Raw genomic sequence first — 15,417 nt, forward strand, 5'->3', positions numbered from 1 at the left:
ACAGCTTTTCCGTTCTGAAAAATAGAAAAACATCTAAAAATCATTTGATAACAAAGTATTTTTTGTGATTGTTTTTTGAAATATAAATCAAAATTTATGCTCCCTGGAAGACTTTTGACAAAATATATTTTTCTTGACTGAAAATTGGAAAAATATGCCCAATAAAAACTCCTATATCTTTTTGTTAAATTTTTTTTTTTTAAAGGTTTTACTTGTTTACAAGAATAAGTTTACCAAGCGGGTCAAAAACGATTTCTCCGCACAAAAAATAAAAAAACTGTTTTGCTGTTTCTCAGCACATAACCAAAACAAAAACACCCATAATGTTTCTCAACACATAACTAGAACAAAAACACCCATAAAGTTATCAAGCAGACAATTAACCTTTAGGATTCATCAAAGCACATGAGAATTAATTTAGAATTCTATAAAAATTCCGATTGCAATAGAAAGAGAGCTCAAAAAAACATTGTATAGAATGACTGAATTGCCTTGGTTTATATAGATCTATTGACACCCATTCATTGAAAACCCATTCAATGGAACTCTTTTAAAATAAACCCATTCATTGAAAATCCATTCAATTCATTGGAATCCCTTCACTAGAATCCATTCATTGAAACCCTTCATGGTCATGACTATTCCAAAAGTCATGGCCGTTCAAAACTCTCTCCTTTATGCCCACTTATTACAATCTATCCAACACCTGAGTATTCTTCTCAAATCAATATGCATACAATCCTCGTTTACTGGCGGCATTATCTCCTTTCTTTCCTTCGGTCACCAAAAATGCTAAAAGTAAAAGCAACTTTAACTACAAGATTTGAGGCGAAACTCGAACTCCATTTATGGTTATTGTGTTGCAAGCTGATACCGTCAGATTTCCAGCTATCCAGCTGTGAATGCGATGCGAATCCATAGAGGCCACAACGTTTGTCAAATGAGTTCTGCAGTCTCCATTGGCACTGACCAGTCTCTCAAAGTTCGTGAAATTAGACTGAAATATAGAAAATAATATGAGCAACAACTGGTCAAGATCAAAGTACCCAAATTCTTAAATGTATTGAAGAAACCAAAATAAAAACAAATGATAAGCAAACATAAGTGAGAATCATATCAAATATATAAAGAAATGGAAAATTGATTGTTCGATTTGTTTGGTATAGCCCGCGCGGACATCATCGCCCACCTCACGAGGAGGAATAAAGGGCTTCGATCGCGGGCAGTCTTCATCGCAGGGCTGAGACCGAGAGATTCATAGTTTGACAGAGCTCCCCAATACAGCTCGAAAGAGAGGACACAAGAGCTGTTGGACATGAAGCGCTACCTTAAACCCACGAGGCCGTAGGGGCAACGCTTCCAACAGCTCTGCAATCCGCTTCGCTGATCTGTGTAGGGGTGGTACTCGCCATCTATGATCTACAACGGCCGCTGCCTGCTCTGATAAGATCAAGTAGTTGCGTAATCTAGGGTTTCCTATCCGAATTTATAGACCTACCATCAAAATATCTAACGGGCAAAGATATCGCTCCCTGGTCCTGTAGCGCCTGCACTTGCGCAAGGCCTACCATTCATGAGCATTTGAATGAATAGGATTCATTTTTCAATTCATTGGGGGGGGGGGGGGGGTTGAATGGTAATTTTACATGTTCTGTGTCTGAACATAGGAACCATACGATTGATTAAGCCCCGTTTGTTTAAAGGAGAAGATGGGGTGGGATTTTAAAATGCCACATCAGCATTTTCTCACCCCAATTCTCCCACCCCACTTAAGTCCCCTCTAAACAAATGGGGCTTTAATGTTCCTTCTTCCATGTCTAAAGTCTCTAAATATGTAAAGGAGAATTTTTTCCCTTAAAAAATGCATTTTTAATAAAGATAAATCCTATCATTTTATATATATATATATATATATTAAATCTCATAAATTTTTTAAAATCTTTCTTAACCCTGTATAACAACCTTTGATAATAAACAATAGGCATTACAATTTCTTAGTTCACTATTTTAGTTACAACAAGTTGCATTATTATATCATGGAGCAAAAGGACTCAATACTTGAATGTCGTATAATTATGTTTATGCATGCATGTATTAGCTATCAATATAAAGATCTTATATTTTATTTCACTTGGGTATAATATTGGATTAATCTTGAAACATTTTAAATGGTTGATGTGATAGGGACATCGGTCTTGGATTGATGATTGAGAATTTGAGACCATTAGTCTAGCAGTGCCAAAGGTATGTTAGTCTTGAATTCAAGACCGTCCCTCTCCTATAACTTACAGTAAATTAGGTCTTTTTTAAAATAAGTGTTGGTCTTCTTGGGCCCTTCCTGGCCCCTCCACCTTAATGACAAATATTTTCAAATTATATGGTGGAACTGTGGAAGTGAAAATACCCTCTCATATATTAGCATACCCCCCTTTGTATATATTTATTTTCATTGGATTTTCCAAAAGGTGTGTATGCACTTGGCCACTCCATTTCAGTAGAAACTTAACCTGTACCTTGGGGATCTTGGGTCTACTTACTTACAAAATTCTAATTGCATCCAACAAAGTGGTAGATATATATAAAGTAGTAGAAAGTCTTCCTCCACTATAGGTGAAGTAAAAGTACACCTATATAGGATCATAAAAACTTTGTCCGGCTACTGTACAAAGTTGATAATGCCTTCCTCACTATTCTCGATTCCCATCCCAAGACACCAAGACGCATTGGTGAAGGAATTCTTTCTTCGTTGTGGGTGAAGGGAATCTGCTTCCAAAAAATCACTATCATGATAAAATTCTAAAATGATTTTGAAAAAAGGTCCTCGAAGATATCCTCCATTTTTCAAGTAGCAGTGATATCTTTTCACTAAGGGAGGAGAGAGAGACACATGCGAGTACTAACATAGGCCACATTCGAGGCATAGTTCTTTTTTTCTCACATTCTCTCTCCCTCACTCAACGGACAACTAGATAGGTTCCACATGGGGATTCCTTCCCAAGGTGTGAGCTTGAACATCATTTTTATTAAGGGAGTGGGTTTTCATTGCAAGCAATATAGAAGGGAGGGTGGGGGGGGGGGGAGGGGAGGGGATAGAAAAGAGACTTTTATTCATGATAGTGCACCAAAGAAGAGCCACAAAAGGGGACACAGTTCAAGTGAAGAGAAAAGAGACAGAAGCAGGTGCAGTGGCTTAGAGAACATTTTCCTTTTATTCAATTCATGTGTTTTTTAAGGTAAAATTCAACCAATGACTAAATGAGAGGAGATAATTAAACTAAGAATCGGACCCAAAAAAAAGGATCTTTTACAAATACCCCCCTGAAAATACCCATTTGTCCAAATGCATCCTTATACCTTTTCAAATTGCAAACTCTCCCTTACTTTCAAACACTGTAACACTTTGGTCCAGTCCGTTAGTCTAGGACGTTAGATGTTAGTTTCAGGAAATCTAATGACCAAAATGCCTTTATTAAAAAAACCCACCAAAATTAAAGAGTAAAGTGACCAAATTGCCCTCATCTTCCCCAAATCGTTTAGGATTTGAAACTGAAAATCGATTTGGGTTGAAACAGAAAATCGTCACAATACTAACTTTAGCTTATACCCAATTATCTCTTTGTAACCCTTCTTCTTCCTCCTCCATCAAACTACTGAACTTAATTACACAATCCTTGTTAACTAATCTAAAGATTGCATTGGTTTGGTAAGAAATTAGGTCTATTTTGTCATGTTTCCCATCAGTCACTAGTATCCCATCACAAGAGTGCTATAGAATGACCGATTGACCTTCAGTTCTGCTTACTGTCCTATGTGAAATTCTTGTTTGTAAAGAGATAATTGGGTACAAGAGATAAACCCATCTTCACATACATGCCCATGAGGCCATAACCATTCCACCATGCCTCCATTAAAAGGCCAGCAATGATAACATTGAAAAGCCCACTTCTTCAGTCTCCGGTCCCCATTCCAAGAGAGTGTGAGAAGAAGTAAAACACTTGCAGGCTTGCTGCTCTTCAACTTCCCCCTCGCGCTCTCCTGTTCTCTTCCTTTCACCTCTTCTATCTCAACTCCCACCATTGATGTCTACAGTCTAATACCAATGAGCAAGGGCAGATAACCATGAAATCTCCTTTCACCACCATGCGTGACCACTACCGGCAGCTCCTCCACTCAAAATTGTCACTTTCGTGCAACACCACCACCACTACCCATCATCCCACCTTTGATTTTCAGTTTCAACAAAGGTTTTAAAATTCGGGTTTCGACTAGGTTTCGATCAGCCGGAAAACAAGTTTCTCTCGGTTTCAATCATATCGTGATCGAAACCTAGGACTTTCTCCAGGCTAACTCGAACCTTGGTTCCGAGGCCCAGAAGTTGTTTTTTTTGCTCTGATTCTTGTTGTGTTGCCTATTTTTGACATTTTAAACTCAATCCATGCATTAGTTTCACAAAGAGAACACTAAAAATATTACTTGTGGTTTTGATCCAAGTTTGATACTATATATTGTTCTTGGACATGGTATCGAATAAGATTTGATCGGAACATAACTCCTTCAATATAAATGAGATTTAAGCAATCTTGGATTTGTTAGAAAACTTTGTTTTGATAGCTTTTCAACAAGTCCAAGATTGCTTAAATATGATTTATATGGAAGGAGTTATGTACCGGTCAAACTTAATATGGTGTGCGCGAATGTTGTCAAAATGGCTTTGAATGAAAATATTTTTTTAAACATCAAAACAAATAAATATTTTACCGCACTTTTGATTTTTAACAATGTTTTACCATGTTAAGATTTATGAAATTTTTAGATTTGAGAAAAACCCCAATATTAGATAGTTGAAAATTACACCTATCATCGAAAATCCAATTTTTGTTATTGAATTGGGGGGTTGATTTTTTTCCTTTTGAAATTTGATTTTATAACTAGTTTTCTTGGATATAAATAGGGGGTATTTGCTTATTTATGAATAATACCTTACAAAAATATTTACTTAAATGATATTAGACATAACTAAGTGTCTGTCCTGATTTTTGGCAGTTTCTGGCATAAATACCTGTCTGTCCTAGTTTTGAGCCAAATTTTTCTTAGTTTCGATGGGCTTATGTGTCGAAACCACCGAAATATGGTTGAAACCAGTCAAAACCATCGAAACTAGGTCGAATCCAGGGATTTTATAAAATCCCCTTTTAACTCGTCTCAAAAACCTGTGAAACCGTGTATACTCGATGGTTTCAACAGATTTCGATTGAGTTTTTCTTCAATGGTTTCAACCCAAATCTTCCTCAAATCAATTTTCAGTTTCAAATCCCAAACGATTTGGGAAAAATGAGGGCAATTTGATCACTTTACTTTTTAATTTTTGTGGGTTTTTATCATAAGGGTATTTTGGTCATTAGATTCCCTGAAACTAACCCCTAACTTCCTAGACTAATAGACTACGAACTACGGACTGGACCAAAGTGTTACAGTGTTTGAAAATAAAGGAAGTTTGTAATTTGAAACGTTGTAGGAGTGCATTTGAACAAATGAGCATTTGAATGGGCATTTGTGAAAACCCCCCAAAAAATCCTAGGAAAACTGGACCTCGTCGTTACGAGTCAAATGATACATTTTGCTGTTACCCAAAAAAAAAAAAATGATACATTTTGCTCATACTTTGCGGGGGTTACTAGACAGTCTAAAAAGATCCCGTGAAAGGTTGTTGCACATGCTGTTTTGCTCCCGCTGTCGAAGAAAACTAAAAGAGAGAAAATAAAAGGCTCAAGACCGAAAAAAAATAAATTAAAAATGAATGAAATGCGCTATTTTGATTGAAAGAAAGAGAAGTGAGAAATAGAGAAGCGCTGTTCGCCGCTTGCCACCCTTAATAACAATAGTAACAAAAAAACACGAGCACCAGAATCCAGGAGGACATCTCTCTCTCTACGTTTCAAAAATCTCATTGTGGTAACTGATTCAGTATTGGGTAATGATGTAGCAGAGGAGTCTTTCCCCAATCTCTGCTTCTCTTCTCCCTTTGATTCCTTCCGTTGGTGGGGGAATCAATTTCCCGTTTATGATGCTCTGTTCTTCTTTCCGAACACGGATTCGATCTTGGCTTCGGGATTACGATAAGATTCAAGCAGTTGCTGTTATTCTCATTTATATTCAAGTATGCTCTATTTTTTTTTTCTTCTTTCAGTTGGGGCCTTTCATTTCTTTTCCCTTTCCTTTTAATTGGTGAATTTTTGGTCTGTCCCCTTGCTATCATTTTCATAGTGATCTCCCCCACACTGACCCACCGAGTTTCATTTTGATCTAAAATTCAGTGTCCGTTTTCTCTCTATTTTAAATTATTATTCATCACTAGATTTGAATTTTGGTTGCTGGGTATTTATTCATGTGATACGGTCAGAGGGTTATGCTTGTTGCTCTGCTATTTTGTTTTCGAAGAATTGCTCTTATTCTTTTCACTGTTGTTGGATTGAAGTTGGGGATTCTGTGTCTGTGTATCTTAGATCGGTTGCGCGTTGGTTGGATCTCTCGGCGCATTGTTCAATGGCGTCTTGCTGATCAATTTGGCGATAGCATTGTTTGCCCTTGTTGCAATTGAAAGTAGCAGCCAGAGCCTTGGCCGGACATACGCTGTTCTTCTTTTTGGTGCGATCTTGCTTGATATCTCGTGGTTCATTCTCTTCTCGGACCAGATATGGTGCGTCAATTAATACTTTGTCTCTCTGCCCATCTCCCAACCAGTATTTCCTCTGTATATTTAATCATAAATGGTAAATTGATTTGATTCTGGAATCTGCCATTTCTGTAGGTGTTTAGTATACACTGAATACTTAATTCGTTTAGTGCGGTTTTAATTGTTTTGTTTAAATGGTAGAGCCTTGGAGCACTTTAAACATTGTGTATCAAACAATATTGCCTACAATGTTTGTGATAAACAAAGTCTTCCACATAATGAGTTTAGGGTTGCATGGAAATACTGGTCTCTTAAATAGATTAAGAATTCTTTTAAGCATAGTTTGGCATTTTTTATTCGGTGAGGGTAAAGTATGTGAGGAATTCTCAGTAGCGTATGAAGTAGTTTCTTTTCATCTACTTCTCATTTGTTTGATGTGGACGTCTCATCATTGTTATTTGAAGTATAAATGTATAACATGCAGGGGAAGTGGCATTTCAATATCCACAGTGAGGAAACCCTTTTGAAACATCATTCTGGATTTTCTGTTATGATCCAATGGGTTAAAAGGCCTGATTTAGTGCATTTTGCCTGTCCTACAGCCTTTCACATATTGGTTGGTCATGTGTGAGTGGAGGGGGGAGGTTTGGTTTGTTTGGTGTGGGTGCAAGAAAAGTTGTACACTTTCATATCTAGGGTGTGAGTGAAACAGTAGTGCCATTGGATAACATGTCTGAGTGATAGGCCATAAAAGATACCCTACTTTTAGATCCCTATGCAGTTCTCAGAGTCAAACTCCACCAATAGAAGCTGGACACAGAGACATGGTTTAAAACTTGAAGCCCTCTTCCAGAGAAACCGGACTTCTGCTTGGTTGTGGTTTCACATCTTCAACAGGAACCATAAACAGCTTCTTAAGGGCTTTCTCATCTCTCGAAATATTCTCTTACTTGTCTTGAACTGGGATTTTTTAATATTCCACCTTCTTTATGGATCCATGCTCTTAGTACCTTGATGTTACTTCAGAATAATAATCTCATTGTCACGCCTGAAGCAAAAGGTGACTTGTTTGGCCGTCAGTTACCACACCGCTTGTTCAGTTATCAGTTTTGGTTCCTCTTTTCATTTTTCCCTCCCCCACTTCATTTTATGGTGTGTATGTGTTCGGGTGCTTGCACCTCACAAGCTGTTGAAGCTCATCCTTGTATGGCTAGAACAATAAAGATCAGCATAATCCAGGAGGACATTCCCCTCTCCCTCTCTATGTTTCAAAAATCTCATTGTGGTATCTGATTCAGTGTTGGGTACAATTGTACAAAATGTAGCAGAGGAGTCCTTCCCTAATCTCTGCTTCTCTTCTCCCTTTGATTCTGTTGGTGGGGAGTCAATTTCTCGTTTATGATGCTCTGTCCATTATCTGTTCGCCTCCAGGTTCAATTTGGACTGGTCTCAGGAACACAATCCGGTCGACCGGATATCGTCTTACAGGCCTTTTTTGGGCCAGGACTGTCTGACACTCCGCCATTTGACCACCACATGTGTTTGACCAATTTTCCTAGTCTAATATACCAATTAATGTCTAAGTGTTCACTTTGGTCATGTGTCTAGTCCCCAATCTAAGGTTATTTAGGTGGCTTAAAAGGCTAAGTCTAAATGGGTCTAAGAGTCTATGTGAGAATCATTCTACAACTTTGGAATTACATGAAATTTACAAGTTAAAATACTATTCCTAATCCTAAGTCTGTAATACACTGAGTTGACACTTGTCCAGTTGAGCTCTTGGTGCATTCTCCAATGGTCTTACTGAAGTGTAGCTTGAGTCTACACTCTACAATTTGGCTTCTCAATCTTCATGGCTTTGTTGGACTTGCTGAGGTGGCTAAAGATCTTCTAATTTTGTTGCCACATCAAGTCGCTCATGGCCTTATCGAAATGTATTGATCTTCAATTCATGTTGACTTTCAATGCAACTTTTGTTGATCAACCTAGATCTTACAAGTTGGTGTAGCTTGACGACACACCTTCCACTTGCTTTGGCAGAATTCTTGCACACTTTTGAGCTTGGAAGGGTTGCTTGATAAACCAATTCAATTGAGTTTTTAACAAGAAAACGCAAGTTAGAGTCACCAAAAGCATATTTAACTTTACAATGTCTCAACATTCTCCTCCCTTTTTTGTGATGATAAACTAGTGTGTGAAAAAGACTATGTGCTCCCCTACAACCCATGCCACACAAGGTGTTAGATGTACATATTGTGAAGGTAGTATAGTAAATGTAATAGGGATAATTCCATATGTGTGTGTTATGTTAGTAGAGGGGCAGTCCTGTAATTTCCTTTTCCTAATTTTAATGAATAGAGATAGAGGAGAGGAATCGTGACTCTCATCTCATCTCACTTTACCGCAACTTCTTCTTCTCCTTCCTTCCGTCTTCATTCTTCTTCTTCTCTTATCTTCTTTGCTTGTATTACTGCTGCTATGTCGAATTTGGTATCAGAAGGTTTGAGAGTTGACTAAGGACCTTGAAATCTAGGCTCTCTAGCTTTGGAACCCAACAATAATAGAGGGTTCCAGAGCAGGGAATATCTTGTAAAATCATAGTGATGACTCAATACTTTCCATAGAAGGTGGTACTGGTGAAGAAGGGAGCTATTAACACACCACTGATGGAAAACTCAACCTGGACAATTGTACTGCCAGTTCTGGAATAATATTCTTGTTTCTCTTTCGTCTGATGTCTGTTGGAATCGAAACCAGGTTCCTTAGAGTCGCCCTGGAGTCTCCTTTCAAGCCTACATAGGCTCAGCTGGTTATATCTAGCCATCTCTCTCTGTAATTCAAAACTAAACTGCACTAACAAGGAAGCAGAATAGGGTACTGCCAGCTGTGCATTTCAGTTCCTGTATCTCTCATTTGAGATCCATTGGAGGTGGGTCCAAGCTCTCTTGAATCGCCCTAGGGTCCTCTTTCAGGTAGTTTCAACCTCCTGTTCAACTATGGTGTGTTGTGTGTGTGCAACTCCAGATCGTGATGCTCTACAATGCTGCCAGTTGCCGGAATAATGACTGTTTGTTTGATATACACACTGTACTGGACCTGTATGAGGGATATTCTTTGCTGAGTTATATTTTTTCAAGGTTATGGGTTTTTTTAGAATGGATTTACACCTTGGTACATTCTGTATTCAAGAGTTATGTTGTTTCTTGCAAGTTCTGTGATTCTTTTTTGGTGAATTGAAACTTCTGTTTGTGTTGAGAGAAGATTTATTGGATAGAATATCTGGTGTGGGTATCCAGTCATGACAGAGAACTCAATGGGTATGAATTAGCAGTTTTTGAGGTGGTGCTGGGCCCTACATTGGCATCCCCTGGAGAGACACCTGGCGGTTTTCAAGGTGGTAGACAAGGGGGAGCCAGGCCTCACATTGTGATGGCTGCCACTGAGTGCATGAGGCCCACTTCTGGACTACAAATGGACAGCCACCCCCTCACACAAGGTGACATTGCAGCCTTCAGACGAGTTATGAAACAGTTGGGCAGTTCTCTCACATCTTCACCTTCCCTTAGTCAGGTACTTCAGCCTCTGCTCTCCATGCCTCCATTTCCGCACCTTCTCCCTCCCGGGTAATTGATTCTGGTGCTACTGATCATATGACCGGCATATCTCAGTTTTATGATTCCTATTCTAGTTGTTCTGGTAGAGATAAAGTTAAAGTGGCTAACGGTTCCCTTTCTTCTATCTCTGGTAAGGGTGGTGTTCTTATTACATCCTCCATATCCCTTGATTCTGTTCTTCATGTCCCAAATTTTGCTACTAATTTCTCTCAGTGAGTCATTTAACCATGTCTTTAAACTATTGTATTGCCTTCTTTCCTTCTCACTGTCTGTTCCAGGATTTGGTGACAAAGAGGATTATTGGCAGTGGACGTGAGGAGAACGGGCCGTACCTTTTGATTCCAGACCATTTATTTTGAAAGAAGCACAATCATTTGTTTCTGGGCATAGTAACAATAGTTTTGTTGATACTGTGATGCTTTGGCATCAACGCTTGGGACATCCCTCCTTTTCTGTTATGAAAAAATAATTGCCTCACCTGCTTTGTTCTATTTCTCGTTCTCATTCATTTTACTTTGAACCATGTTTATTTGCCTTACATTATCGGTTTCATTATCCTTCTCTTGGTCATCGGTCTACTACTCCTTTCCTTATTGTCCACCCTGATGTTTGGGGACCTCCCACCACCTCCTTATTTGGCTATTGCTATTTTGTTTCTTTTGTCGATGATTACTCTCGTAGTACTTGGGTATTCTTTTTGAAACAAAAAAGTGATGTGTATGAGGCTTTTAAAATTTTATACCATATGATGTGCACTCAATTTGATACTAAGGTCAAGACCGTCTGATCCAACAGGGGGTGAGTACGTGTATGTGGGACTCCAAACCTTTTTCACTGATAATGGTATTATTCATCAGCTTGCATGTGTTGATACCACCCAATAGAATGGAGTGGTTGAGCGAAAAAATCCCCATCTGTTAGAAACGACAAAAAGCTTGTTGTTTGGCATGCATATCCCTGAGACTTTTTTGTCTAATGCTCTTCTTGTTGCCACCTTCTTGATTAATCGTATGCCTTCCTCTATTCTTGGCTTTAAATCCCCTTTTGAGATCTTGTCTCCACCTACCTCTGTTTTTTCTCTTCCTCCCAAAGTGTGTGTGTGTGTATGTTCATATTAACAATTCTACTTGTACTAAGGTTGATCCAAAGAGTCTCAAATGTGTCTTTCTTGGCTACTCTCTTGCTACAAAAGGCTACAAATGTTATCATCCCTCTTCTCGGAAGAGGCTTGTTTCCAGTGATGTTACCTTTTATGAGTCCGTTCATTTTTTCTGTCCACCCAAACTACCTTTTTAAGGGGAGAGTGGGTGTAACAATGAAGATGTAGTTGATTATCACCCATGGTCGATTCCTCCAATTCTTTTTCCGTTGTCCACCCTCCTATTTCTTTGTGATGTTGGGAAACCCAAGAAGGTGGATATTGATGCTCCCCCATCAAAACCAGGGGGAGCTGGTATAGAAGGGGAACCTAGTTCTTTGGGAGCTGGCAAGTAGAAGGAGGTACTGGTATATCAAAGAAAGAGAAAAGAAGACCTGCTAACAGTCCTCTTTAGATCCATATCCACTTCCTTTACCTCCCGTTTCAGAGTCAGGTAACACTCCTCTTCTTTCTTGTGAGTGAGATCTCCCCATTGCTATTCGGAAAGGAACAAGAGCTTGTAGTAACCCTATAGCCAAGTTTGTTTCCTATGATTCAATCTCTCTTGCTGGTCTTGCTTATTCGGCTGTCCTATTCTCAAGAATGTCAGTGAGGCCATGACTAGTCCCAAATGGAAGCTATGTGTGAGAAGATGAGGGATCTTATTGATCTTCTAGAAGGAAGAGTGTTAGTAGGTTGTAGATGGGTTTACTCAATCAAGTACCGATCCGATGGCAGCATTGAAAGATATAAGACTATGTTGGTAGCCAAGGGATATAGTCAAGTGTATGGAATTGACTATCAGGAAATATTCGCTCTAGTGGCTAAGCACAACTCGATAAGAGTTCTTTTATCAATGGCTACCAACCGAGATTGGCCATTGTATCAGTTGGATGCGAAAAATGCATTTCTCCATAGCAACTTGGTGGAGGGTGTATATGCAAGTCTCCCTGGCCTCAAGTGTCCTACAATTGAAGGTAAAGTGTGCCATCTTAAGAAAGCCCTTTACGGTCTTAAATAGTCTTCGAAGGCTTGGTTTAAGCAGTTTAGACAGGCTATTCTGAAGAATGGGTACACCCAGAGTCTGGCTGATCATATATTGTTCATCCGTCAAGGTGGTGGTAATATTACAACCTGAATTGTCTATGTAGATGATATTGTAGTAACTGGGAATGACCAAGAGGAAATTAAGAGGCTCAAATCCTACTTAACTAGCAGTTTGAGATGAAAGACCTTGGTCCCTTGAAATACTTCTTGGGAATTGAAGTGCCAAGGGCGAAAAAGGGCATTAACATCTGTCAGATGAAGTTTGTGTTTGAGTGTTCAACCTTCTGCAGGAAACTGGAATGTTGGTTATTAAACCCGCCGACTCACCTATTGATCAAAACCATAAACTAGGTGATGACAGTGGACATCCTCTAGTTGATGCAGGGAAGTATCAAAGATTGGTGGGAAAGTTGATCTACCTCTGTCTTACACGTTTGGATATTGCTTATGCTGTTGGGATAGCAAGTCAGTTCATGCACGCATCTAAGGAATGATCACATTAGGGCTGGTTTGGATGTTGTTTTGCCGAACCTGCAAACGATGGCAACAATGGAAGAACACACACACGCACAAACAAAATGATTTACGTGGTTCGGCCAATGTGCCTATGTCCACGGGGATGATGTTTCTTCTTTGATCGATGGAGTAAACAGGAATATAGAATGTTTTCGGCTTAAGCCTCTCTTACAATCCTTAACCCTAAATACTCCAAGTAACTACGAAAACAGGGCAACAAAAATAGGACGAAGTCACAAAAATAACCCCACGGAGGCTCCACCAAATAGTCCAATCATCAGAAGTCAAAACACCTAACCTCAACATGGGAGTAGCCCCGATACGTGATAAGCTACAAGAAAGTCGTTTGAGGTGGCATTTGGATGCTCCAGTATGGAGGAGTGATTTGTTTCAGATTGAAGGTATTAAAAGAGCCTGGGACAGACCTAAAATGACATTAGGAGAAGTGGTGAGGAAAGACATGCATAGCTTAGGGCTTGTTTCAAATATGACCTCAAATACAGCTGATTAGAGGGAAAGGATCCATGTAGCCGACCTCCCATTTAGTTGGGATAAGGCTGAGTTGTTGTTATTGTATACTTGTATCGTATTCTCAGGTACTTGAAGTCCAGTCCAGGAAATGGACTGTTGTTCTCTAGACATGATCATATGAAGATTGAAAGTTACACTGATGTTGATTGGGCAGGGTATGTTACAAATAGAGGGTCTACATCAGGATACTGCACCTTGTAGGTGGGAACCTGGTTACTTGGAGAAGTAAGAAGCAATCTATGGTAGCTATATCAAGTAAAAAGGCAGAATATAGAGCCATGGCACATGGAGTCTGTGAACTCCTATGGTTGAAGAAATTAGTCCAAGAGATGGGGTTTAAGGTAGAGTGCTCCATGTGGTTGTACTGTGACAACAAGGCTGCCATTAACATAGCTCATAACCCGGTGCAAGACTGTACAAAACATGTTGAGGTTGATCGTCACTTCATCAAGGAAAAGATTTGACTCCGTTTGCATTTGCACTCCCTTTGTGAAGATTGGGAATCAGCTAGCTGATGTGTTCACCAAAGGAGCAACTCCCTACAGTTCTATACCCTCTTGAGCAAGCTGGGCATGTATGACAATTATTCTCCAGCTTGAGGGGGAGTGTTAGATGTACTAATTGTGAGGGTAGTATAGTAAATGTAACAGGGATAATTACTTATGTGTATGTTATGTTAGCAGAGAGGCAGTCCTGTAATTTCCTTTTCCTAGTGTTAATGAATAGAGATAGAGGAGAGGAATCGTGACTCTCATCTCATCTCACTTCCTCTTCTGTTATCTTCTTTGCTTGTATTACTGTTGCGATCTATCGAACTAGGATACTCAAAGTAAATAGTTAATAGGCAAGGGATACTAACCCAAAGTGAACTCTAATTTGCCAAGCAATGGATTATATTTAGTGACATACATACCCATAAGAATTTGGACTATGAATATAATGTCTGCACATATAACTAATAGCATTACCAATTTACCATCCTTATAACTCCCCCATAATTTTTCACATATCTCTACTCCTTTGTCATCGACAAAAAGAGAAGTAACCAATATAGCAAGGGTAATGGGAAGAAGATAGAGCACTTTTAGGCACAAGGAATGCTGTGTGTAAATAACAATGGTTTAGATGAAGAAAAGAGAGAGAAGGAAGAAGAAGAAGTTAGACTGCAATCCTTTGGGGAGAACAACTTATTGTCTATTCTCCCCCTTTCACTAATATATATATATATAAATAGGGTAAATCAAGTTACAAAAAAGGAGAATAAAACCCCAAAATACCCTCACCAAATCAGTCTCGGTATTAACGCCTGGCACTAATACCGAGATGCTTATTCTCGGTTTCTAACACTCCCCCTCAAGCTGGAGCATAGATGTTAATCATGCCCAGCTTGTTACAAATATAATCAATTCTCACACTGCCCAAAGACTTAGTAAAAACATCAGCAAGTTGCTCTCTTGTACGAACATGTTGTGGAGCAATAAGACCTTCTTGTAGCTTTTCTCAAACAAAATGACAGTCAACCTCTATGAGTTTTGTCCATTCATGGAACACAGGGTTGGAAGCAATGTGGATAGCAGCTTGATTGTCACACCATAACTGTATAGATGACTTGTTCACAAACTTCAATTCAGCCAACAACTGCTTCATCCACATCAATTCATAAGTAACCTAGGCCATAGCCCGATATTCTGACTCTGCACTAGATCTGGCTACTATTGGCTGCTTCTTGGTCTTCCAAGACACCAAATTTCCTCCTACAAAGACACAATATCCAGTAGTAGATCTCCTATCCATGGGGAACCCGGCCCAATCAGCATCACAAAACCCCTCAACACGTTCATGACCATGATCAGTGTAGAATAGACCACGGCCTGGAGACTTCTTGAGGTATCTCAAAA

General features: G+C 39.2%; 1 protein-coding gene across 2 annotated transcripts in view; it reads left to right on the forward strand.

Annotated features, from left to right (window-relative positions):
• The first annotated feature begins 5,925 nt into the window (after positions 1–5,925).
• The window catches only part of LOC122642124, a 34,903-nt gene continuing 25,411 nt past the window's right edge, over positions 5,926–15,417 (forward strand). For both annotated transcript variants that reach the window (XM_043835546.1, XM_043835547.1), the window contains exons 1-2: positions 5,926–6,157; positions 6,504–6,697. In XM_043835546.1, the coding sequence (XP_043691481.1) occupies positions 6,062–6,157; positions 6,504–6,697 (290 nt within the window). In that variant the 5' untranslated portion in view covers positions 5,926–6,061. The remainder of the gene's footprint in view (positions 6,158–6,503; positions 6,698–15,417) is intronic.

Source organism: Telopea speciosissima, chromosome 10 (assembly GCF_018873765.1).
Source record: "Telopea speciosissima isolate NSW1024214 ecotype Mountain lineage chromosome 10, Tspe_v1, whole genome shotgun sequence".
NCBI lineage: Eukaryota > Viridiplantae > Streptophyta > Magnoliopsida > Proteales > Proteaceae > Telopea > Telopea speciosissima.